Here is a 27933-nt window from a genome sequence, read left to right as displayed (position 1 = left end):
GATATCTCCCGGCTGCTGCGAGCACTTCCGGGATTGATACGATGGCCGATTTGAACGCCAAGTATCAGAAATTGGCAGCCGAATACTCCAAGGTTTGTTTATCATCTTCTTTCAGTATGTTCTAGATCAGGAGAGGAAGAGTTATTCCCTATAACGAATGCCAGTGGATAAATGTTAATAGTTACATTATTGAAATACGGTCGGTGAAAGTGGGTCGGCGAGTGGCACACGCCCCCGATCATCTGATGACAGTGATGTGATTGTTTACAACTGACACAATCTCGAAATAAGAAACTACTGTTACCTGATGTTGACTGCATCCTAACTCTGTCACAATATATACATAATATAATAAATAGAACACGATGTATATGTCATCAGGTCAGTAATGTCACAGTATCATTAAATTGAAGGACATAATTATCGTCCTGAACCAAGTGTATGTTAGGAGATGCTTGGATGTCACGATCACTTGGCCAAGTCTAGTGTGGGCCTAAACTGTGCCAGTAATGTCCTGTATGTAACTGACTGGTGTTTCAAGCATTAGAAACTAACAAATCTACTAGTCCTTATAATGATAACATATAGCAAAATCCATAAAAATGGCAAATTTCTACTGGTCATTATGATACTTTAATATTGGGCAATTTGGCAAGGACTACAGGACTAGTGCGAATTTCTAACGTTAGTTTCAGACTCGCAACATCATTTATAAGATGATTATGGTTAATAGATGTTTTTTGGCAAGTCACCAGGATGTAAAGGACGCTTAATATTTTTTTTGTAATTTTCTCGTTAATCACAAGAGCAACTATAAGCCATCTCACTCACTTATGAAAGACAACTTTATCTTAAAAACAGGTTGTCATGTGAGTATTTACAATGTCTGTGTGACGCCACACCCCTTGTTGTAGCGCAAGTATTCGCGAAAACCAAAGGCTTCCGAAAATGTATGATGGCCGAAAACCTATTATCTGACTATACTCTAAACCTGCCTGAGTTTACAATATTCATACTAACAGTAACACTGATGCTCTTTTCAAGGACTGATCATCAAGCAGTGACATAACAAGCCTAAACTGCCCCTATGTATTTATTGTATTAAAAGCAATGGCAATGTCAAACATGCATTACATTGACAATGACCATTGAATCAATCTACTTACAGCTCAAATCCCAGTATCCAGTTCTGAAGAAGGCATACATTGATGAACAAGCAGAAAGTGAAAAACTATCGGTATGCATGAAAATAAAATCATCATGATCATTACCCATAAATCAATGTTTGGTTTGTACTAATGAACAACATGTTCAAAGGTGAGAGGGGCTTGGGTGGTCCAATAGTCTCAGGTGCTCTTTTTCATTGCAGAGTTGCATCCCTTTGCCAGGATCATTCTGTCATATTGGTTGTGGGTTTGAATCCCAGGTGATGACCCTTGGTTTGTCTGCACCATACTCATTCTCGTGGTTCTGACCACAGTGATAGATATGACAAGGATTGTTATGGAAAACAACTCTGCAAGATAAAATAACCTTGGGCACATAGTTCATCTAGATATAGCATGAAGTGACCTGAGTTTTGAAATTATTGGCTTTATCAGCAGTGACTAGTGATTGTTCCAGATCACATCCCATTATCTAGTGTATTAAGTCTCCATTTAATTACCATACAATAAATACCCTGGACCATCCTACAAAGCTTCATTTTGGAAATAATGTCACCATCTCTCTTATCACCAACTTTGCACAGAATTTCAGAAATTGAGTGCACAATGATCCATTGACCTCACAGGTGGGTCCAGAGGGTCCAAAGGTTCTGACACCCCCTTTGTAACCTAAATGTAGTATGTTGTAGGCAGTAAAATTGACCAAGATAGGATTTTGATATTTTGGACCCATTCCTTTTAAAAATGCTAAATACGCCCTTGAACCGCGATCATAATAATGTTACCTTTGAAAAGGCCACTGTGTTGTGTGGAAATGCAACACAATATTAATGGCATTATTATCATTGTTGTATTGTTATCATTGTTATTGTTTATTGTTTGTGTTGTTATTATTAGTCAACAGCTAATCAAAGTGACATAAGTTCAGAATAAATCATAGATAAGCATAATTGGTAAAGGAGTTTACATGTATAAAGAGTTCCAAGTTAAATGAACTTTTGGCTGGGAAAGATGTATAACGGGATGGATCATTATGCTACCCCATTGTGTTTGATATGTTTAAGACGGTACACAACAACAAAAAAGCTGAATTGAGTGGTATGGCCACTTGTTACAATCATGAACAACACCTTACAAGGACATCTATTTTAACATTGTGTCCTCCAGTCTTGACACAAATTCAGCTTTTGTTGCCGATGGTTCCGATGTCTACCACTCAACATTTGCTAAGGACCACACCTTTGACTACTGATGGTAGGTCCTTAGCAAATGTTGAGTAGTATATTTATCATGCTATAGAGATATGCTACAGGTCACAAATGATTTGTCTTTCATTGCAGCTGACCGTGAAGGAGAAGGACCAGTCCATTCGCAAACTAGAACAAGAGGTTGACAGTCTTGTTTTTCGTAACCAGCAATTGTCAAAACGGGTGCTATTTCTGCAAGAAGATTTGGAACAGATTGAGACATCCAAAAAGAAAAAGGTGACTATCTGTTATGAATTTATGTTTTTCCCATGCTTTACCATGAATAAGATAATTAGGGGACATGTTATAGGCTACTGATGTTTAGATAAGGAAAGATGTACGTGTAGTTGTTTATTGTGTTTCAATTCAATACATTGTCAATAAGAACTAATGTGGATAAAGATGACACAATACACTTACATCAAATTATGATATGAATTACTTTATGATATGTAATGACACATATTTTGTTACAGAAAAAATGCATAACTTTCAGTTCGGACATGATGAACAAAATCATTATTTTTTCCAAATGACCCTTTTGTACATGTTGTAATGGTAAATGTCTAGTAGTGAAGACATGTCTCATTAATTTGAATATTGAACCTAAAACACTGTAAAAGTTCATGAGTACTTGATTACAGACTGTATATGAATATTATGTAATAGTGACATCTGTGAAGATCCGGGTTAGAATAGGTCTTCAGCAACACATACTTGTCACAAGAGGCAACTATGCTTGTCGTAAGAGGCGACAAACGGGATTGGGTGGCCAGGCTCCCTGACTTGGTTGATACATGTCGTATCACAATTGCATAGATCAATGGTCATGATATCAATTACTGGATTGTCTGGTACGAACCGCCGTCATATAGCTGGAATATTGCTAAGTGCGGCATTAAACACCAAACAAACAAACAAAAGTAATAATTAAGAATTGTGAATTAGATTTAATTTTTGGAAAAATAATGGTTTGGTACTCAGCAAACATAGCAGGTATCATATCCCCTAGTTATATGTATTTTGGTATTTGTTTCATCATTTCTTGTACACTCTATCATTTTGGGGGTAGTCAAATTTAGTCTGGAGCAATGCCAAAGCCCATGATGGCTAAAACAATGTGTATGCTGAACACAAAGTTCACTGACATTGTGCCAAGCATGCGTGACACTGACAAATATGTCTCTGCGCATATTTGATAGTTTAATATTGATATCAGAAACATTAAGAAAGCCTATTAGACTGGATGTCTATCTAAGAAGCTGATTTTCTCTGAAGGGAAAGAGCAATGATGCGGTGAGCACCGCTGATGGCGTGAGAGGAACTAGTGTGTTGAGCGAGGAGCTGCATAGTAAGATAGAGGAGAATGCTCGGCTTCATAAACAGGTTAGTTAATTGATATGCAGTGATTTATCTTGACCTGCTCAGAGGCAGATATGTAGCCCCAAGTCTACAGGAAGTGTCAGTAAAATTTCCCAAATTAAAAATTATGAAGTTATTGTTCATGTTTACACATGCACTGTATAGTTACTAATGTGGAATTGATCTTCAGTATCCCATGCTTGTCATAAGAGGCGAGTAACAGAATCAGGTGGTCAGGCTAGCTAACTTTGTTGATGCATGTCATCACTAACTTGTGAAGATCCGTGTTGGAATTGATCTTCAGCACCCCATGCTTGTCGTAAGAGGTGAGTAACAGAATCAGGTGGTCAGGCTCGCTGATTTGGTTGATGCATGTCATTGCTAACTTGTGAACATCTGTGTTAGAATTAATTTTCAGCATCCCATCCTTGTCGTAAGAGGCGAGTAAAGGAATCAGGTGGTCAGGCTTGCTGATTTGGTTGATGCATGTCATCGTATCCCAAATGCATAGATCGATGCTCATGATGTTGATCTATGGATTGATCTATGGTCCAGACTCGACTATTTACAGACCACCGTCATATAGCTAGAAAATTGCTGAGAGAGGCCTGAAACAACAAACAAATGATATGACTACTGTGCTGGCTTTGCAGAGATGACTTGTATTTCACTGATAACAGGGCCTATGAAAAAGGAGAGGAAGACCTTCACAGACCTTTAGTCATTTAGATAAAATATTCATTACTAGTACTAAATGTAGTTTTGAAAAAGACCCATTCAACTGTCGACAGTGTATTGTTTACTTCCTCATTCTGAATACGATCACGCTTTAGGACACTCTCAATGATTGGTTGATCAGAGTTCCACGTAGCCAATTGTGTAACAAATTGTAAAAGTGATGGCAGATCGCACTGGCTGCTCGAAACATATGATTTTCATTTGGTTACATGCTCAGCATAGCAATAAATGACTTCATGAATCACCAGTGATCACAGTGGGAAAAAAAATTAAAACTGGTTCATCAATGTCAAAACTAAACATGCTAAAATTGTGATTGTTAAACGTGTTAAAAGACCAAATTTGTGATAAAAGCACCATTTTTGGTCAATAATCTGGAAAATTTCATTTGTGATTACATGTTAATTTGCAAAAGGTTACGATGAAAGTAAGTGAAATATCAAAATATTGAAAAACAGACTCCATGTGCCTTATTGGCCACCGTATGTGATGGCTTACAGTAAATTCATTATCTTCAAGTGCCAGGGTGTAAGAAAACAAATTGCCATTACTGGGTTGGCAGAATAAGGGAGTGGTCTCAGTCATTATTTAATGTGTAAGTGGGACATGCTGTTGGAGATAAGCTGTTTGTGATAATCTCACAATTGTCACATTACCGACATCCACTGTTATGTGTAGATGTTACGACTTGTCACTTTTCATATCATGTCCCGTCTAGGCTTATATTTCGTGTGTCTGTGTGTGTGCGTGTGTGCTCGCAATATTCCAGAAACTAGAGAGCCACCAAGAGAAGTTGACAGGACCATGATGGCTGAGGGGCACTGATGATGCAGCACTCGGCTTTTCTTCATCAGATAATCAACCTGTTGAATCAACTCTAAATTTAAATCTCAGCAAGCTATGTAATTGGGCAAAACACTGGTTAATTAAATACAACCCTCATGAAACAGAAGCGGTTGTATTTTAAAAGATGAATCAGACCTTATTTCTTTGTACTTTGATGAATGTAAAGTTAAGCATGTTCAAAGTCATAAACATTTGCTTATAATGTTTGCATGAAATGGAAAATGGTCCAGTTGTATAGATCTTAAAATTAAATCTACATCAAAAATGATAAATTCAATAACAAAATTAAAATTCATAATGAACCGAAATATTGAACCGACAAGGGTGGAAACTGGACTTTTATAGTCAGTTAACTCCATTGCCTTGGGAAGATGGATTTAGGCGCCTCTTACAACAATGAATAGGTTGCTAGGAATTCAGCATAGACTGATTTTGATCGAGGACTTATATAGGGTCTGATATAAGCTGTGACATAAAGTAACATTTGTATCATAAACTAGAGGACAACCAAGGGAAGTTACTCAAAACTCTGACTGGACAATTATTGGCTGAGGGGCTGTCATATGACTGAAGGGTCTGAAAGAGCTCTGTCTATCATACCCCTGTGGTACAGGCATGGAGGACTGAGTCCTAGTGCTTATACACATTGTTTTATGTCACCAATGAATTTATGATAATTATCGTTCCTGGTATAATAGAATAGCCTGAACTTATCTGGCAGAGTTCCTTTGTGTTTTGGGGTTTTTTTTCCTTGTACCCAGGTCATTTCTGTGTTTTGCACGGCATGTCTTCTACTTCCACAGCTGCATGAGGCCAACCATCAGTATCAAGGCAAGATCCAGGAGCTGGAGCACCGCCTGAACACACTGGAGCGGGAGAACAGTCAGCATGAGGAGGTCCTCAACGCAACCAGGCTGAAGAGCAAGACCCAGGTGGACAAACTCCAGGAGGAGAAGGCAATGCTGGAGGTGGGTGGGGTAGTAGGGAGGGTGGTGGGGTAGTAGGGAGGGGGTGGGGAAGCTGGGTGTGGGCTTGGGAGTAGGGAGGTGAGTGGGATAGTTAGATGTGGATGGGGTACCTGGAAAGTGTGTGTGTGTGGAGGGGGGTGGGGAGGGGGCGTTAAGAAGTAGAGTGGGCTGCTGGGAGTATGTACATAACATTCTGCTTTGTAATCTATATGAATCCTGAAGTAGAATTGATGAAGGAATGTTTGAGATTACACTCCATGTCACAGATCAACACTGACATTATCCTATTTGATCCCTTCAGGTGAAGCTTCAGACTCTGGAGACAGAAATCAAGGAGTTCCGAGGACGTGCGGAGGGAGCGTAAGTAGGGCTGCAGACTGTGTTTCAAGCCAAACATGCATGATAAACAACATAGACTTCACAACCAGTCAGGTACATGCCCAACCAGCCAAATGGCCTGTTACTGCCAACCAAGTACACTCTAAACCAGACACGTGTCCAACCAGTTCAATGGTCTGTTACTGCCAACCAAGTACACTCTAAACCAGACACATGTCCAACCAGCTCAATGCTCTGTCACTGCCAACCAAGTACACTCCAAACCAGACACATGTCCAACCAGCTCAATGGTCTGTTACTGCCAACCAAGTACACTCTAAACCAGACACATGTCCAACCAGTCCAATGGTCTGTTACTGCCAACCAAGTACACTCTAAACCAGACACATGTCCAACCAGTCCAATGGTCTGTTACTGCCAACCAAGTACACTCTAAACCAGACACATGTCCAACCAGTCCAATGGTCTGTTACTGCCAACCAAGTACACTCCAAACCAGACACATGTCCAACCAGTTCAATGGTCTGTTACTGCCAACCAAGTACACTCTAAACCAGACACATGTCCAACCAGTTCAATGGTCTGTTACTGCCAACCAAGTACTCTCTAAACCAGACACATGTCCAACCAGTCCAATGGTCTGTTACTGCCAACCAAGTACACTCTAAACCAGACACATGCCTAGCCAGCTCAATGGTCTGTTACTGCCAACCAAGTACACTCCAAACCAGACACATGCCCAACCAGTCCAATGGTCTGTTACTGCCAACCAAGTACACTCCAAACCAGACACATGCCCAACCAGTTCAATGGTCTGTTACTGCCAACCAAGTACACTCCAAACCAGACACATGCCCAACCAGTCCAATGGTCTGTTACTGCCAACCAAGTACACTCTAAACCAGACACATGCCCAACCAGTCCAATGGCCTGTTACTGCCAACCAAGTACACTCTAAACCAGACACATGTCCAACCAGTCCAATGGCCTGTTACTGCCAACCAAGTACACTCCAAACCAGACACATGTCCAACCAGTTCAATGGCCTGTTACTGCCAACCAAGTACACTCTAAACCAGACACATGTCCAACCAGCTCAATGGTCTGTTACTGCCAACCAAGTACACTCTAAACCAGACACTAGTCCAACCAGCTCAATGGTCTGTTACTGCCAACCAAGTACACTCCAAACCAGACACGTGTCCAACCAGTTCAATGGTCTGTTACTGCCAACCAAGTACACTCTAAACCAGACACATGTCCAACCAGCTCAATGGTCTGTTACTGCCAACCAAGTACACTCTAAACCAGACACATGTCCAACCAGCTCAATGGTCTGTTACTGCCAACCAAGTACACTCTAAACCAGACACATGCCCAACCAGCTCATTGGTCTGTTACTGCCAACCAAGTACACTCTGAACCAGACACATGCCCAACCAGCTCAATGGCCTGTTACTGCCAACCAAGTACACTCTAAACCAGACACATGTCCAACCAGCTCAATGGTCTGTTACTGCCAACCAAGTACACTCCAAACCAGACACATGTCCAACCAGCTCAATGGTCTGTTACTGCCAACCAAGTACACTCCAAACCAGACACATGTCCAACCAGCTCAATGGTCTGTTACTGCCAACCAAGTACACTCTAAACCAGACACATGCCCAACCAGCTCAATGGTCTGTTACTGCCAACCAAGTACACTCTAAACCAGACACATGCCCAACCAGTCCAATGGTCTGTTACTGCCAACCAAGTACACTCTAAACCAGACACATGCCCAACCAGCTCAATAGTCTGTTACTGCCAACCAAGTACACCCTAAACCAGACAAATGCCCAACCAGTCCAGTGGTCTGTTACTGCCAACCAAGTACACTCTAAACCAGACACATGCCCAACCAGTTCAATGGTCTGTTACTGCCAACCAAGTACACTCTAAACCAGACACATGTCCAACCAGTTCAATGGCCTGTTACTGCCAACCAAGTACACTCTAAACCAGACACATGTCCAACCAGTCCAATGGCCTGTTACTGCCAACCAAGTACACTCTAAACCAGACACATGTCCAACCAGTCCAATGGCCTGTTACTGCCAACCAAGTACACTCTAAACCAGACACATGCCCAACCAGCTCAATGGTCTGTTACTGCCAACCAAGTACACTCCAAACCAGACACATGTCCAACCAGTCCAATGGCCTGTTACTGCCAACCAAGTACACTCTAAACCAGACACATGTCCAACCAGTCCAATGGTCTGTTACTGCCAACCAAGTACACTCTAAACAAGACACATGCCCAACCAGCTCAATGGTCTGTTACTGCCAACCAAGTACACTCCAAACCAGACACATGCCCAACCAGCTCAATGGTCTGTTACTGCCAACCAAGTACACTCCAAACCAGACACATGTCCAACCAGTCCAATGGCCTGTTACTGCCAACCAAGTACACTCTAAACCAGACACATGTCCAACCAGTCCAATGGTCTGTTACTGCCAACCAAGTACACTCCAAACCAGACACATACTGGAAGATGGTAGTGAAAATGTTCCCCTGTACTATTTTTTCTCTAGAGGAATTATTCCGTGGAACAGTTTTTGCAAGGAAAAGTTTACCATGACTTGTGTTTAAAGTCCTGCAAAAATTTCCTGGTGAAAATGTCCCCAAACCCTAACCTTACCCTTAACCCTAACCCTGATACATATAATCTTCTCGGCCTTAAATATGCGGGTTGATTTTATCGAATCACTGAAAATTTTCATGCACACAAGTTCACTGAAAAGCTATGTTTACTTTGGCAATATTTGTTCCGGGTGAACTAATTCCATGTGGAACTGATTATCGTTGACACCTGCTGTACATGTGTTCCAGGGAAGACAAGCTGGGAGCACTTCAGCAGCATCTCCAAGGCAAGCTGGATGTTGCCACCAGGATCATCACAGACAAACTGCCCTTCATTGACACCAGTATGTTCAATACACTCACTCGTATTCAAGTGTCATACCAGGGACTGAAAATATGAATTATCTGTCACAGTCTGCAAAATACTTTTGCCTGTCATGGTAACTGATAATGTGTTGGAACAGCTAGTCCATAACAAATTTTATCATTCTTGTTTCATGTTTGTGTATTCAACCCGTGAAGATCTCAATTGCGTGGATCGATACTCATGATATTAATCACTGGATTGTCTGGTCCAGACTCGATTATTTACAGACCGCCATCATATAGCTGGAATACTGCTAAGTGCGGCGTAAAACAACAAACCAACCAACCAACCATTGTTTGTGTATTCATGAATCTCAGTGATAAGTTGAACTGCCATGGGACGAATTTGATCCTGCAGTTTGTCTGTTGGCATTTTGGTCATGACAGATCTGTTATCTTATGTCCAAATTTCTACATACACTCATTATTTCTTCATCTGAATATAACAGACTGTAGGGTAGCCTTGTGGTTAAAGCGTTCACTCGTCACACCGAGGTGTCGGGTTCGATTCCCCACATGGATACAATGTGTGAAGCCCATTTCTGGTGTCCCTTACTGTGATATTGCTGGAATATTTCTCCAAACTACGTAAAACCCTACTCACTCACTCTTTCATTTGGATGTAGTTTTTGAAAGGCTCTGTTCATGATAGTTAAATTGAAACCTACATTAAGACAGTGGTTTTAATGGACACCTGTGTGTTCACAGAAAACCGAGATCTAAACAGCCTCAATCTCCCAACACATGATCGAAAACATCAGCTACGAGCCCGGGAGCTGGTTGGCCAGGCCTCAAACCTCGTGGCTGAACTTGTGCAGGGCTTGTCCAACTTCTATACATACAGTGAACAGAGGTCCAAGATATACCCTGCTGATGGAGTGTCCGAACCCCTCAGTCAAATAAACTCTCAGGTATGTGGCATGTGTCTAGCATTTACCCAGTAAGGATTCCTGGGCAGAATGGTTCCTAAAGAACCCGAGTGGCTTAAATTTCGATTGCATGTTTAGAATTTAGAACCTAGCTGATTATCTGCCATCAAATTTTGACAGTGTTGGTCATCAGTCGTGCTTCCTCGTGAAGATCCAAGTTAGAAATCTTCAGCAAACTATGCTTGTCGTAAGAGGCAACTAACAGGAACTGGTGGTCAGGCTTGTTGAGTTGGATGATGTATGTCATCATATCCTTTTTGTGTAGATCGGTGCTCATGATATCAATCATTATTGTCTGGTCCAGACTCGATTATTTACAGACCACTGTCATATACCTTGAATATTACTGAGTGCGGCATTAAACACACAAGCATCGCTCATGCTGTCTGTCACTTGATTGACTAACCCATATTCCATTATTTACAGTCTGACATAATTTGTGCTGGCATAAAACAGCATTCACTCATTCACATACATGAATTGTTGGTTGGATTTTTATGAACAGAGAATTAAAATATTTACCGAGATTATATGTGAACAAAATTAGCAACTTAATGCATATTGTTTCAAGGTATTGACATTTGTAGGGCATGTTTGGAAGGGGGTAGGGGGATTATTTTGAAACTACATTCTTTGAAACATGTAGGAGCCAAAATTGATAAAATAATATGTGTTTTAAGGATTTTTTCGGTTCTGTTTTCAGTATTGTAAATACCTCCACGAAAACCTTGCCTACCTACGACCAGTGGAGCAGTCTTTACAACATTTCTTTGAGACACTCAAAGAGGATGCCCTGACAACACTAGTAGGTGTTAAGTGTTACTGTGGAGTGTGAATGAAATCAAAAGATGAATTGATTTGTTACTACATGTATTACTTGTTTGTTTTTTAGTATTTCTTTTTGTGAGAAAAAGTGATTGGATACTTGGTATGAATGTTATGCAACAATGTACCATGTTTTCTCCACATGGTTCAACTTTCATATCTGTCATTGACAAGTCATGTTCATTTAGCCATGAGCTGAGACTGGCCATGTTGTGTCTTCAGTTAGCCATGAGCTGAGGCTAGCCATGTTGTGTCTTCAGTTAGCCATGAGCTGAGACTAGCCATGTTGAGTCTTCAGTTAGCCATGAGCTGAGACTGGCCATGTTGTGTCTTCAGTAAACCATGAGCTGATACTAGCCATGTTGTGTCTTCAGTTAGCCATGAGCTGAGACTAGCCATGTTGTGTCTTCACTTAGCCATGAGCTCAGACTAGCCATGTTGTGTCTTCAGTTAGCCATGAGCTGAGACTGGCCATGTTGTGTCTTCAGTAAACCATGAGCTGATACTAGCCATGTTGTGTCTTCAGTTAGCCATGAGCTCAGACTAGCCATGTTGTGTCTTCACTTAGCCATGAGCTGATACTGGCCATGTTGTGTCTTCAGTTAGCCATGAGCATGAGACTGGTCATGTTGTGTCTTCAGTTAGCCATGAGCTGAGACTGGTCATGTTGTGCCTTCAGTTAGCCATGAGCTTGAGACTAGCCATGTTGTATCTACAGTTAGCCATGAGCTGAGACCAGCCATGTTATATCTTCGTTAGCCATGAGCTTGAGACTGGCCATGTTGTGTCTTCAGTTAGCCATGAGCTGAGACTGCCATGTTGTGTCTTCAGTTAGCCATGAGCTGAGACTAGCCATGAGCTGAGACTGGCCATGTTGTGTCTTCAGTTAGCCATGAGCTGATACTAGTCATGTTGTGTCTTCAGTTAGCCATGAGCTGAGACTAGCCATGTTGTGTCTTCACTTAGCCATGAGCTGAGACTAGCCATGAGCTGAGACTGGCCATGTTGTGTCTTCAGTTAGCCATGAGCTGAGACTAGCCATGTTGTTTCTTCAGTTAGCCATGAGCTGAGACTAGCCATGTTGTGTCTTCAGTTAGCCATGAGCTGAGACTAGCCATGTTGTGTCTTCAGTTAGCCATGAGCTGATACTAGCCATGTTGTGTTTCGAGGCAAGAGATGAGCCTGACATGCTGTATCTATTTGCAGGAAACAGCCACAGACCTACAGGGATTTTCGAAAAGCTTTGTCACAATGGTGGCCTATATGAATAAACTGTTGCCTTATCAGTTATCAAGGTAGGTACTGCAGCCACATATATATGTCAGTGTATTTACAAAACTGGGAAACGGTATCTCCATCTATTACTGTCAATCATTGTCTGAAACAGGCCATATATTCAGCTATTCATTAATGTACTGTCACGATTAGTTGCTATGAATTCATGCATAAATGTATGACTTCTGAGCAGCAGCAGGGTTGCCTAGAGAGTGTAGCTTTGGCTTGTCATGTCAAACCCCAGGTTTGAATCCCCACGTGGGGAAAACCAAGTCTTGGAGCCCTGTGTCAGATATGGTTGGGACATTGCTAAAAGTGGCATAAAACCCAACTCACCGACTGACTTTTTATGTCTGTATTTTGGATTCGAGGAAAGAGCTAGTCACAAGCAACCCAGATTGTCTAAAGGTTAGATTTGGTTAGACTTTGTGACCTTGTTGTCAATGTGTTATCATTAACCAATGTCGATCTCCGTATGGCAACTAAAAATTGGGATCAGTAAACAAGACAGCACTTATTTTAATACCTCTCCCTATATAGGAATCAGGTAACAGAAGATAGTCAAGGTGTAAACATAATATTTTCACAAAAAATACCTTGCTGGTCAGTTTCTCATAATGTCAACCTCTAGTTTGTCTGGTCTAAACTTGATTATATACAGGATGACTTGGTATAGAAAATTGCTGCCTAATAAACTCAGACACATTTATGAGTGTATGTCTGTAGTTTAGTGATTAGTAAACAGGCTTAACTGATTCATATAAATGTTGCTCCCTGTTACATAGTTACATTTGTGTTGACATCAAAACTTTAAGGCTAAGTATGTTGTGGTTGACATATCTTGTTAAATTCTTGTCACAATGCTGTTTTCAGATAAATACCCTTTATGTAGGGCTAAAAAAAAATAATAGTCTTGGTTCTCAGGCACCGCCCGCATCATCATAAAGTCATGTTTCGTTTTTATTTCCATATTTAAAAAAATATAAAAAATCCTAATACTTAAAAACAATGTGAACAAATATAGCACACAGTTACTTCCCTTTACTGCGCATCTCGTGTTATGGTCATGGCAGCCATAGCCATTGTATGTTTGTGTATGTTGTTGTTCCCAGGTTGATGGTACACAACTGTCAATTTGATTATACAGTAAACAACGGTTATAACGAACATGCTTATAACGAACTGACAGATATAACCAACTAACTTTTTAGTCCCGACTGTTTGCTGTAGTTATGCTCTATATATGCTTATAACAAATTACGGTTAAAACGAACTAAAATTAGTAGTCCATTTGAGTTCGTTATAACCGTAGTTAACTGTATACTAGTTTGAACAAGCAAACAAACAAAAAACTGCTTGTCTGAGAACCAATTCTTTTATTTTTTTAAGCCTTGTAGGACATAGTGCTTCTAATGTTACAATAACAAGGGCAAGTGGAGAAAGTGAAGTGGAGACTCCAAATAAAAAATGTACAGCCATACTGCAATATTTGAATCATATCTATGACTATTGAGATCACTGCATCCAATTCTTAAACAAGCATGGACAATTTGACAGTATCGAGTACCATAATTTTAGTCAAAGTACATTCAATTTTAAGAAGTATCCAATGCCTTTTTAAAACCAGAGTACGTGCCAGAATGCTAAACATCATCAGGTAACAGATTCAAGAGGCGGATAGTAGCTGAAAGAAAGGACTTTCTGCAAAGCAAAGTCTCACAAAATATTTCTGTAACTGCATACCAGTAACTGTGTGTCTGTGTCCACAGTATAGAAGAGGAGTGTGCTGTGTCTTCCTGTACATCAACACTTGCTGCCAAAAACATGGAGCTGTACAAGTCTTTAAAGAGGCTAAACGCCACCTTCAACAAGATAGAGTCCTACACCACCATCCTTGCTACCCAGAGTAATAACCTGTCTTGTTCTCTCACAAATAATCACTTAATCCAGATTTCTGCAAATTTAGATTCCATAATGTGGTTTCTTTTCAATAAAACCTTATAATGCCTAATGGGATGTAGCCCTCAGGGGCATGAGTTGACTAATGTGGATATTGTATATACCGTAAATCTGGAAAGTTTTACCATGAAATTACTACAAGTGGTTAACAATAGCCTTATCTGCGTCTGGAATGTTTTGCGACACTCCTTACGTCGTTTGTTTATTGTTGGTTTGCAAAATTAACTGCATCATTAAACTGTTACAAGTGTGTGTCACTCGCAGTTTTCACATTACTCTCCTGCTCACAAAACTTTCCAATATTGTTGTGTGACCTCATGGACTGATTGTAGTGCCCTAATGTTGTTGGAAATGTCAATCATCTGATTTGCCCAGCCCTGAGTCTATTATATGCTAATTGTGTATGTAATTTCTATTAAGCATAGCCAAAATAATCAGTAAGGTTTATAAACTTTATGCAGCAACATCTGGCATTGCTCGATCACAGGGATATTATGCAATATCAATCACTACTTCATTGCAACCATGAAGATCTGGGTTAGAACCGGTCTTCAGCAACCCATACCGATGCTCATGATGCCAATCACTGGATTGTCTGGTCTAGACTTGATTATTTACAGACCGCCATCATATAGCTCGAATATTGCTGAGTACAGTGTTAAACAACAAACAAATATTATATACAGGCTGGAATAAATCAACAGTGTCTTAAAATGAATTCCATTCACTCACTCTAGCAATGGTCATGGTCAGTGTATTTTGTATTTATGTCAAATTATTCTATGGTGTTGCAGGTGACAAGAGCCAGACCCCCCACCCACAATCCAACTATGGGGCTCTCTTCACGCGGCTGTGTAAAGCTCTCAATGACATGCATGAAGCAGTGAAGGGTAAGTTCTTCTGATTTCTGTCAGCTGTCCTGGGTAGGGCATGTCTCCCATGGGGATTCCAGGTTAGAACTGGTCCCCACAAACCTGTGCTTATCATAAGGGGGGACCCGTGAAGATTCCGGGGTAGAATAGGTCTCCAGCAACCAATGCTTGTCGTAAAAGGCGACTAACGGGATCGGGTGGTCAGGCTCGCTGACTTGGTTGATGCATGTCAACGATCCCAATTGCGTGGATCGATGCTCATGATATCAATCACTGGATTGTCTGGTCCAGACTCGATTATTTACAGACCGCTGTCATATAGCTGGAATATTGCTGAGTGCGGCGTTAAACAAAAAAACAACCAAATATCATAAGAGGGGCTGAATGGATTGGGTGGTAATACTTGGTGACTTGGTGATTTGTGTATCTTTGTACCATGATGGTGAGAAAAGGTGCTCACACATCAATCAATTTCTGGACGAGATTTGATTGTTTATAGACCGCCACCTTATTGCTTGGGTATGACTGAGGATGGTGTTAAACAACAAACGATACAAATGAAACATGTATCATGAAGTCTGTAGGATTTTTTATATCAGAATGTTTCAGTGTTAAATTCAGGTTTTATCTGTATTACCATGATCATTTTTTACGGTGGTGTGATGTTTTTCCGACATTCACAGAGGTGTCGAAGCATTACAACTCCAAGGTGTCCCTGGAGCACCAGCTTCCAACAGCCACACAGAAACTGAAGACAACCGATGAATGTGTCGTTGCATCTCTTGTGTCCCTTGTCACCAACACTGGGAAGGTGAGTAACCATGGTAATGTTAGCTGATTATGTTTATAATCATTGCTGATCATAAGAACAGGTAGTCAGGTTCTGTACAGATCTTGTGGATTGTTCACATGTTTCCTGTCGCTATGTTTTGTGCCGACTTGATTATATTACAGGCTCAATGATATTCTGGAATATTGCTGACTGTGACATACATAGATTACTACACGGATGTCTGTCAGATACCATTTATCTTACAACTAGTTGTTATATAATTGGTATCCCATAGGCACAAGTGCAGTAATCTGTTTCTCACACATACTAAAATCGCACTATTTTAGCATCAAATCCATGCATATTTTGTCTATTGTCATGATCACACTGGCACATTAATACACGATGGTCATTTATGACGTCACCCAGGCTTCTGCTTACAATCTTTATTGTGTGTGACCTTCCACAAAATAATTTCTGACATATCTGTGGATTATCAAGACGATGATAATAATGCAAACTAGATAAGCTCAAAGAACATTTATTAACACTCTAAAGCCGTAAAGTTTTCACACGGGCATAGGGGAATTCAACCGAAACCACGGGTAACTTATCGATGATTACCATGGAATGACACACAGACCTGGAATTCAATCTCTCACATATGTTTGATACCTGTTATCTCCAATTGGTTACTCAACCACTGGTATGTAAGAATATGTAATATCCACTCACTTACTCTTGAACATGTTGAACATTGCAATGCTGTTATAATTCCTCTGTGCTTGAACGTCCTAATGTTTATCCTCTGTTTGCAGATTGCAACATTCATGTCAGGCAACCTTTCCTTCTTCACTGAGACTGCTGGGTACCGCACCCGCGGTAGTAGTATCGGGACAGACAATGAGCAGGACGGCCCTCGCTCACATCCAGCTGTTGTCCATTTCCGGCAGCGAGCTGCAAACTACATCTCCTGTATATCCAGGGTGAGATTTTACATCATTTGTGTAGTGGAACCCCACTGATCCAAACGGTAGTATTCCCCGGGAAATTGTTCGGTCTGGATATACTATGAGCACTATCATTATCATCCTCGTCACATTATTATTATCATCATCATCATCATCATCATTATTATTCTTATTATTGTATCATCATCATCACATTATTATTATTGAGCACTGTATGTTCTCTGTACAGACCTGCCCAGACACTGTGCCTCACCGGGTAGCCGTACAGAACAGGAAGACGCTGCTCAGCTCGAAGGAGAGTAAGGAAGGATTAGCCAAGCAGGTTAGTGTTTTGTAGCATCACAGGATGGGCCCACTGGTGCCCAAGTGCAGAATTGTGTCCCTTGGCTGCCAGGTTCCGCTGGTTTTAGTTCCAGAACTATGAAAATGATTCTTGCTTATCGTATGTCATCTGTGTTCCATCTGTTGTCTTTGTTGCAGGTGTCTGTGTTCCATCTGTGACCTGTGTTGCAGGTGTCTGTGTTCCATTTATTGTCTGTGTAACAGGTGTCTATGTTCCATCTGTTGTCTGTGTAACAGGTGTCTGTGTTCCATCTGTGACCTGTGTTGCAGGTGTCTATGTTCCATCTGTTGTCTGTGTAACAGGTGTCTGTGTTCCATTTATTGTCTGTGTAACAGGTGTCTATGTTCCATCTGTTGTCTGTGTAACAGGTGTCTGTGTTCCATCTGTGACCTGTGTTGCAGGTGTCTGTGTTCCATCTGTGACCTGTGTTGCAGGTGTCTGTGTTCCATCTGTGACCTGTGTTGCAGGTGTCTGTGTTCCATTTATTGTCTGTGTAACAGGTGTCTATGTTCCATCTGTTGTCTGTGTTGCAGGTGTCTGTGTTCCATTTATTGTCTGTGTAACAGGTGTCTATGTTCCATCTGTTGTCTGTGTTGCAGGTGTCTGTGTTCCATTTATTGTCTGTGTTGCAGGTGTCTGTGTTCCATCTGTGACCTGTGTTGCAGGTGTCTGTGTTCCATCTGTGACCTGTGTTGCAGGTGTCTGTGTTCCATTTATTGTCTGTGTAACAGGTGTCTATGTTCCATCTGTTGTCTGTGTAACAGGTGTCTGTGTTCCATCTGTTGTCTGTGTAACAAGTGTCTGTGTTCCATCTGTGACCTGTGTTGCAGGTGTCTGTGTTCCATTTATTGTCTGTGTAACAGGTGTCTGTGTTCCATCTGTTGTCTGTGTTGCAGGTGTCTGTGTTCCATTTATTGTCTGTGTAACAGGTGTCTGTGTTCCATCTGTTGTCTGTGTAACAAGTGTCTGTGTTCCATCTGTTGTCTGTGTAACAAGTGTCTGTGTTCCATCTGTTGTCTGTGTTGCAGGTGTCTGTGTTCCATTTATTGTCTGTGTAACAGGTGTCTGTGTTCCATCTGTTGTCTGTGTAACAGGTGTCTGTGTTCCATCTGTTGTCTGTGTAACAAGTGTCTGTGTTCCATCTGTGACCTGTGTTGCAGGTGTCTGTGTTCCATTTATTGTCTGTGTAACAGGTGTCTGTGTTCCATCTGTTGTCTGTGTAACAAGTGTCTGTGTTCCATCTGTTGTCTGTGTAACAAGTGTCTGTGTTGCAGGTGTCTGTGTTCCATTTATTGTCTGTGTGACAGGTGTCTGTGTTGCAGGTGTCTGTGTTCCATTTATTGTCTGTGTAACAGGCGTCTTTGTTTCAGGTGTCTGTGTTCCATTTATTGTCTGTGTTGCAGGTGTCTGTGTTCCATTTATTGTCTGTGTTGCAGGTGTCAGTGTTCCATTTATTGTCTATGTAACAGGTGTCTGTGTTGCAGGTGTCTGTGTTCCATCTGTTGTCTGTGTAACAGGTGTCTGTGTTGCAGGTGTCGGTGTTCCATCTGTTGTCTGTGTAACAGGTGTCTGTGTTGCAGGTGTCGGTGTTCCAGCAGAGGTGTGGCAAGCTGGAGCAGGAGAAGGAACACTGGATGCTGGAGCTGCAGCTGCTGAAGATCAAGTATGAGAATGAAGTGCAGGTAGGTGCCGCTCAAATTTTTGGTATAGGTTACCGGCATTGCTTGTATCCCAGTATCCAAGTGACATTAAGTGTTGCATATTCTCACAACTTGTTTGCCCACATGGCCTAGTTGTCTAAAGTGCTGCAGTTTGTTGTGCAGAGCTGCATCCCTTGGGGACGCCAGAAACCTATGATTGAAACCAATGTGGGTTCTAATCCCGGTTCACTCCGATTATGTTACAAGGTTTGTCAGCACCATACCCCTGCTCATGGGTTTTACTAAAGTGGTAAATGTCCAAGACCTGCATGACTTGCTTTCCAGTCACATTAAGATGACACACTGTGATATAACTGGAATTCTGTTGAATGCGGCGTTAAACCCAACTCACTCACTTTATTTTTTTAGACCACCATGAAATAGTAGGATCATTTCACCATAAAACAACATTAGTTGAATTAAAGACAACATACCCTAAAACCTGGAACAGTTTCAATCGTGTCTTTAGGACAGCAATTCCATTTCGCATACTTTTACAGTCCAGCAGATTGTTGTTAAAGGATTTGTAACCTTGTAGGAAATAGTGTAGCAGATTACCGAAAGAATTTCAGTTCTTGTCAATGTCTGTTGTGATGAAACATGTCAATATTCACAGAAATCCAGGAACCTGGAGAAGGACCTTGCCTCTTTAAACAACAGTGACAAGGTTGGATCGATAGAGGACAACCTGGACACACAGACTGCAACTCCACGCAGTGCCAGTCTCAGCTCCAGTCCCGGAGTTCAAACAAACATGGTGAGAGGGGCAGCACTAAACAAGCTGTGTGGAGACTGAACCACCTGGTTCACAGGAGTAGTGGGAGTCTTGTAGGGAAAGTGTCACGTTTGACAAGGGCTCACATGTTTTGACATTCACTTTTGGCATTATCATGAAAATCACATGGGACATTCAGTGATTCTGACTGGTTCATTTTCCTGGACATTGTCTGACTGTCAACTGAAAGTCCCGAAGACTTTGTTGAAATGTGGTAATGATATTGAGGAACGTCGTATCAAAAGTTGATCAAAATGTTCTAATGCTATTTGACTCCAGCAAAATCACTGGCAATTAGATCACAAACAATTACAACAGTAACAGCATGGTAGTGCCTAAGGAGTTCACAACACTGCATATTTACAACCAAAAGATCATGGTAACTTGTGTATCAGCTCTTGTAGCCTATACAATCTTAGCCGGTTGACCTGACTTGTCTCATTTGAATATGATGTATTTGCCATTAATATCCTGCTGTTAATGGGGGCACGGGCAGTCGTCGAATCCTGGTTCGCCCCGATTACGTTTCTAGGTTTGTCAGCACCATACCCATACTCGTGGGTTTCACTGAAGTGGTAAACGTCCGAGACCTGCATCACTTCAGGCTTTCCTCCCACATTAAGCTGACACACAGTGATACGACTGGAACACTGTTAAAAGTGACGTTAAGACCCAACTCACTCACCTCTGCTGTTGATGACACAGAGATGAAAGAGGGAGAAATTATGTTCCAGGGAAAGTACAAAGTCTTTTTCAGTTGGTCATTTCCATCAAGTTTGTTTTTATGTTTCAGAGGCAGGGTAATTGCATCTATTTCAGACGCATTTATGGCTAGGTGTCAGAACTTTCATAAATATGATGATGCACATATTACAGTGTTTTCTACAGTTGTCACTAACCCTGAATATACAGCCCTGATGTAGACGTGTCTTTTCTCCTTCTTCCAGCTAGGTAAGCTTGAGAGGGACGCAGCCATGAACAATGATGTAGACAGTCGTGAGCAGCTGATAAAGGACCACTTCGGGAAGCGGATCAATGAGCTGACGCTGCAACTACAGCAGACGGACAGCAAGTGTGTCAACTTCCACTCCGAGGTGCGCGCACTGCACACGCAGCTGGTGCTGTCGGACAAAGCGAAGGCTTCATCAGTAGAGGAACTCACAGTGGCCAACCAGACTCTGGCACAGCTCAAGGTGAGGAGTGAGTAAGTGTGTGGAGTTGAAGGCCGCTTTTAGCAATATTCCAGCTATGTCACGGCGGGGGACACCAGAAATGGGCTTCATATATTGTACCCATGTGGGGAATCAAACCTGGGCCTTTGACGTGGCGAGCAAATGCTTTAACCACTAGGCTACCCCACTGCCCCTCAAGAGATGGGTCCATCACTGGGTGTACAGGGTTTTCAAGCTGTATGGTCTGGTGGAACTGTTTGGGTAAACCTTTGAGTGACTGAGTGAGAACTGTTTTCTCACATCAGCAATTTTCCAGCCATATGTTTATGTGGCATGTTAGAAGCTATTGTATCAATGAAGACAGAGTTAACCGAAGAATTTCATCTTTTCGAAATAAATGCATTTAAAGAATAAAGAAATTGGAAGTCGAATCTGTCTTCTTTAGTTTTCCAGTTCTACAAGTTACCTTTGGAAACATCACCTAATAAATATATCGCTAGTGATTCCGTAGCAGCTGATTTGCTCTCCAAGCAATTTGTTTTCTGTTTATGTTTCCATAAATCGATAAAGAAATAGGCCACGTCCACCAACGGACTACTGTTACTTGATTGGTTGATAATAGAATGGGTGGGGCTAGTATTGCGATATTGCACCTGGGCTGTGTCAATGATTTTGTTTTGTAAACAGTGGGTTCTTTTGTACTAATGATTAAATAAGCAGTCTTTGAAGCTGTATTTGTTAATATATTTATTTTGCGTTTATTGAGATATATACATGAAAAAACGGTTTGCACACAACATTCTTAAATATTTTCAGATCAAAATGAAATATCCAGGCATCAAAATACTCCGTTATACCCACAAATCTTAAACATGTAATTATGTCCCCCAAACATTGACCTAACAGTCATCACACTTGTTAATGTCTCTTCTATACTACTCAACTTTTGATAGGGATAATCAGATATGTCAGATATATTTAAATAAACACTTGACATGTTATGAGAATCAGTTTTGTGTAGCATGGAAAGATACAAAATATCCCTATCAAAAATGGAGTATATTTCACACAATGGTAACATGGTAAAGGTGAAATTGTTTCCGGATTACAGAGGTACTCCAGAAAAAAATAAACCGCCTCCGTGGTCTACTGGTAGAGCACCTGCTTGGAGAGCGGAAGGTCCGGTGTTCGATCCCCGGCCGCTTCATACCAAAAGACATTAAAAGATGGTACTTGTTACCCTGTCTGGTGCTCGGCATAAAGGGGCTAAAACCAGGACTGGTTGGCTCGGAGTCAGTATACTGTGTCTGTGTGGGGTATTCATGTTAAACTGTGGCATGGTATCTCAGTGCGCTAACACTATAAATCAGCATCAGTCCAGACTAGTACAAGCAGCCACACACACACATGCATGCACGTCGCTATATAAGTGCAATAATCTTTGACGCGATGTTAAGCCCAAATTCACCTTACCTCACCAGAAAAAAATCATTTGACGCCAAGTTTCTGATTAATCATGGTCAACTTGCCGGATATTTCTGAAACCTGTACTGGTAATTATTACTTGACCCGTAAATATTCATATTAATTTTAGACTCTGATGTCCATTTCTTAGATCTAATGGTGAAATGTTGATGATGTTGCCCGCGTGGATGTTCATGTGATGTTGATGTTGTCAGGATGAGCTGCAGACAACGTCACGGAGCTATGAGGGTCAACTGAGCATGATGAGCGATCACCTGGCAGGGATGAATGAAAAGTTGACTCATCAGAAGGACGAAATAGATGAACTCAAAATTCAGCTTCAGAACACATCATCAAAGGTACCGCTCACTAGGGTCTCCTCGGATTGTTTTGTTCTGTTTTGTTCGATTTTGTTATGCAAGTTTTATTGGACAATGCATAGATTTGTTTGTCCAACCAAGCTATAACTCCATAGCTACAGCCTAGTTTCATCAAGGGTGGAAACTGGACTTTTATGTAGTCAGTTTACTCCCTTGCCACAGGAAGATGCTGTCATCAATCATGGACAGATCCTGCTGTCGAGGTTCATAAAACATTGCTGACAGTTTTGAGAAAAGCTTTATTTTGGGAGTTAAAAGAAATTAGGTACACAATTTGATATTGACTAAGATTGTGCTGTATGATAGTCACATGAACTAGTGAAACTAGTGAAGCCAGTTCAAATATTGATTCTTCCCAACACGAGATTAGCTCAATATTGAGTTTGTCATGAATCAAAAAGGATTTACCACAGAAAAACAGTCTTAAGGACAACCTCACTTTTTATGCACTTGTGAATGTTTTTATTCTCTTAAAATTTTGATTGTTTCATTCATCCCAAAAAATTCTTCCATCTTTTTCAGAGTCACAAAAAAGGCAAGAAATAAGGCCATATAACTGGACAATGAAACAAAACATAATAAGTGTACATTTCATGAAGACCTTGGGTTGAGATGCAGACTACTCCACAGAGACAGCATCCATACACAGCAACAGAATGTGTGACCAACTCCAACAGAGGATGCTCAGCTCAACCTGCAGCTCCACATGAAAATGCCCATACTTCCCTTGTTATGGTAGAAGGGGATTTACTGTGATAAGAACAGTCTGACTGAAAATGGTCAAATTTGTCAGAAACATGTTAAGGATAATCAGAAGGTTGTACAGTAAATTATATAATATGTGTTGTGGCCAACCACCCAGCATTGACTTCTGTAGTGCTCTCAAGTCATAATGTGCCTGCTGCTTCTGACTAAGTAGTGCTAGAAATTATGCAGGTGTATGCTATTTCTCTCCTCTTCAGCCAGTGTTGCAAGCTTGTTATGCATACATGGTATAAACACTGTTAACATCTCTGTTGTTAGTGGCCTACTAATGTGCAATAGTGTTTCCGCACTGACAATACTATGCTGGTTGCTGTGCACAAGTCACAGATAAAGCCAAGATGCACCATTCTGGCTTAGTATGGACGTATATATTTTCCATGATATAAACTTCTAATGTACTTCATTACAATTATTGCTTACCTTATTAAGGGTACCCTCCCATTTGTCACACATGCCATTTGTCACACACTATTAGTCCTGTACCATGACTGTGGAATTTATATTTTTAGGTATCTGTTTTTTACTAAGAGCCCAGGCAAGTATTGATCAAACTAGCCAAATCGAGTTTGCTTGATGAAAACAGCAGAAGAGGAAAGGTTCTTTCGAAAATTTATTATATTTTAAAGACATGATTTCATTGACAAGTGTTAGTCTAACACACCTTTAAACAACATAGGACATGGTTGTCTGCATGCTGATCCCCTACCTTGTACCTGACAGAATGATTCAGGCAGAACAACTCAATACCAGAGTGTCTAGAGCATCTATACATGTGTACTATCTATTATGCACTATATTTTTCATTAAGAATAGGTCTTCAGCAACCCGTTCTTGTCGTAAAAGGCGACTATGCTTGCCGTAAAAGGCGACTATGCTTGTCGTAGGAGGCGACTTACAGCATCGGGTGATCAGGCTCGTTGATTTGGTTGATGCATGTCATCGATTCCAATTGTGAGGATCGATGTTCATGATATCAATCACTGGATTGTCTGGTCCAGACTCGATTATTTACAGACCGCCGTCATATAGCTGGAATATTGCTGAGTGCGGCGTTAAACAACAAACCAACCAACCAACATTACATTAGATATTAGTTATCTAAACTGTGACTTAACCTCACAGCATCTTATCTCCAAATTATTGTGTGTGAGTTGGGTTTAAGGCAGCTTTGAATAGTATTCCAGTTATATCACAGCATGTCCGCTTAATGTTGGGAGGTAAGAGCAAAGCGATACCACTTTGGTGAAACCCAGGAGCACGGTAATGGTGCTGACAAACCAAGTAACATTATGGCTGCAAACGAGGATTCAAACCCACAATCATAGGTTTCTGATGTAGGCAAGGAATGCAACTTTGCCACTGGGCCACCCCTCACAATTAGAAGTAAGGTGGATTATACCTTTACAACAGTAGGTATTGTCTCAATTAATCACCATATCCTCTGTGTGACAAATGACATGTGTAACTAAGGGTAGAACCTTATAAAAAGCATTTTCAAGCATCATGTTGATGGGTTTCTGGACTAAATGATGTAACATACAGTATTGCCTTGTTAACTCAAAGTCCTGATGATCATCAAAAATATGTATGGAACATCGACTGACACAAACGAAGTACTGGTATCAGGTAAAAGGTCTCCAAAACCCAAGTCAGTTCTTTGGGATTGTCCTTATTATTACTTCATATTTTGTCAGTTCAGAAACCCAAAATGCAAATGTTATCACTTTGTGATGTGGCTTCTGGAACAGCGGTTGTCATCATCAGAACTTCACAGGGTTTGCTATTCTACTTTTCTCTGCCTCTGTGTATGCAGCTTTAAGATGCTTCACTACAAGATGAAAGGGCCAACAGTTTTATCCTGCGACAAATTACTTTTTGAGATACTTAATAATGGTCTGACGTCATGACGCTTTTCAAATCGCCTCCTCTGTATCCTTGGTAATATTGTTCTGTCATTCCTGTCAAAGACTATGACACAACCATGTTGTCGTAGATCGGTGAAACAGTTTCTTTTAATGAGTCTGATAAAACGTATCATTGCATTGACTGTCGTGAGAATAAAAACAGGCAAGGATGTATCCAACAAAATGTATTGGTGATGTGATGTAGGGTCTTGTCTTGACTGAAGGACCCAATTGCAGCTCTCGGCTACAGCCCCTGATGTAGGGTCATGTCTTGACAGTAGGACCCCATCACGGCTCTTGGCTTCATCATGTGATGTAGGGTCATGTCTTGACTGTAGGACCCCATCGCGGCTCTCGGTTACAGTAGGGTCTGCACAGTGCAGGGATCATTTCACTTCCGTTAGCTATGCAAGGTTCATGTCATGATTTAAAATAGCCTCACTTTTACGCAGCCTCACAGTATGTATTCACGAGTAATTGAGGAACATAGAATAACAAACACGTGACTTATTGGTGGTGTTATGTCCAGGAAGAGGTTTCACAACGTCAATACTTGTACATACAGTATAGGCTTGTGTACACAACGTTGATCAATGGATGGAGGCACGTGAGGCATGCGATCCAGTGAGGTATGGATGATGGTGGTTCGTGGTATCCGTTTATTGAAATGTATATATGAAGAACAGACATGGTATGTATTAACTCCAGGTCCTGAGGTCTGATCCGTGATGATGTATGTGAACAATGTGATTATGGATAAATGTGAAGCAAATCAGAAGCGAGGGGATGTGTTGAATCTGTTTCCAGTTTTCGGTCCTGGACCCGCTTGCACTGAGCAACCTTAGCGCTGAGATTATCGTAATTCCTATACTTTAACATAGGCTTACGATAGTCATAGTCGTAGAGATAACATGTGAGCCACGTTCCACAAGCGATTGTACAGCTACGACTGTCGTAAGTCCATGTTAAAGTATGCGACCGTCTTAGGGCTAATATTGCTTTGTGGAACAAGGCCCTGGGTGATACAGTAAGCGATCTGTTGACCATCGTAATTCATTGTAAGTATGCAAGTTACAATAATCCAGGCGCTTCGGTGGTTGTGTGGATCAGGCACTGGGTTTCATGGTTTAGTAATTGTATGACAATGCCGTAGATAATGTTTGGATCCAGTCGCCCCTCAGTTTCATATCCACTGGGGATGTGAGGTTTGATGCATTGACATACTGAGCATGTTGGTTTGCGCCCGAGTCAGCGGTACTCCTGCTATATTAGGACATGGATGGTTTGGTTGGTTTGTTGTTTTACACCGCACTCAGCAATATTCCAGCTATATGACGGCGGTCTGTAAATAATCGAGTCTGGACCAGACAGTCCAGTGACTGATATCATGAGCATCGATCCACGCAACTAAGTCAGCGAGCCCGACAACCCGATCCCGCTAGTCGCCTCTTACGACAAGCATAGTCGCCTTTTACGGCAAGCATGGGTTGCTGAAGACCTATTCTACCTCGGATCTTCATGGGTCTATATAAGGTCATGTAAACGGTCGAATCTGAGCCGAGAAAATACGTTGACAGCAGCACCAAATAGCCACAAGGTCGGCAATATGACACACAATCAGCTAGGTCACTCTTTGCTACCAGCACTTTCTCATTTGTGGGCTCCTACCACAAGCATATACCTCTCCATGGTATTGTGGGTGGAGCGTATCTCAGTGGGCTAGCATTATAAAACCGGCATTTTCCTGGACTTAATACAAGCAGCCACACAACACGACGCTATATAAGTGCAATAATCTTTAATGCCATTTTCACCTCACTTCACGCTCATATAGGGGGCACTTTGGACCTATTTTGCATCGGAAACTGACGAAGATACCAAGGACTGGACCGCCTCCGTGGCCTAGTGGTAGACCGTCCGCCCGGAGAGCGGAAGGTCCGGAATTCGAACCCCGGCCGCGTCATACGTTAAGACGTTAAAAGAGGGTAATTGTTGTTACCCTGTCTGGCGCTCGACATAAAAGGGCTATAACAAGGCCTGGTCGGCTCGGAGTCAGTATACTGTGTCTGAGTGGGGTATTCATGTTAAACTGTGGTATGGTATTTCAGTGAGCTAGCACTATAAATCGGCATGAGTCCGGACGAGTACACACACACACACACA

The 27933-nt window shown here is 41.4% G+C and overlaps 1 protein-coding gene across 1 annotated transcript; it reads left to right on the top strand.

Moving 5' to 3' along the window:
* Positions 1-30: 30 nt before the first annotated feature.
* On the top strand, positions 31-26539 carry LOC139442814 (protein phosphatase 1 regulatory subunit 21-like). Its single transcript, XM_071223709.1, has 20 exons — positions 31-92; positions 1169-1237; positions 2507-2650; positions 3692-3799; positions 6163-6327; positions 6629-6687; positions 9548-9642; positions 10373-10575; positions 11297-11398; positions 12625-12713; positions 14463-14599; positions 15447-15542; positions 16208-16335; positions 17115-17282; positions 17497-17589; positions 19191-19292; positions 19927-20067; positions 21033-21278; positions 22937-23080; positions 23624-26539. The coding sequence occupies exons 1-20, from the start codon at positions 42-44 to the stop codon at positions 23645-23647; spliced, it is 2364 nt and encodes a 787-aa protein (XP_071079810.1). The 5' UTR covers positions 31-41; the 3' UTR covers positions 23648-26539.
* Positions 26540-27933: the final 1394 nt, after the last annotated feature.

The sequence above is a fragment of the Haliotis cracherodii genome, unplaced genomic scaffold (genome assembly GCF_022045235.1).
Source record: "Haliotis cracherodii isolate W230 unplaced genomic scaffold, xgHalCrac1.p SCAF_5, whole genome shotgun sequence".
NCBI classification, from domain to species: domain Eukaryota; kingdom Metazoa; phylum Mollusca; class Gastropoda; order Lepetellida; family Haliotidae; genus Haliotis; species Haliotis cracherodii.
The sequence above is the reverse complement of the archived record's forward strand: the minus strand, read 5'-3'. Positions and strand labels throughout refer to the sequence as shown.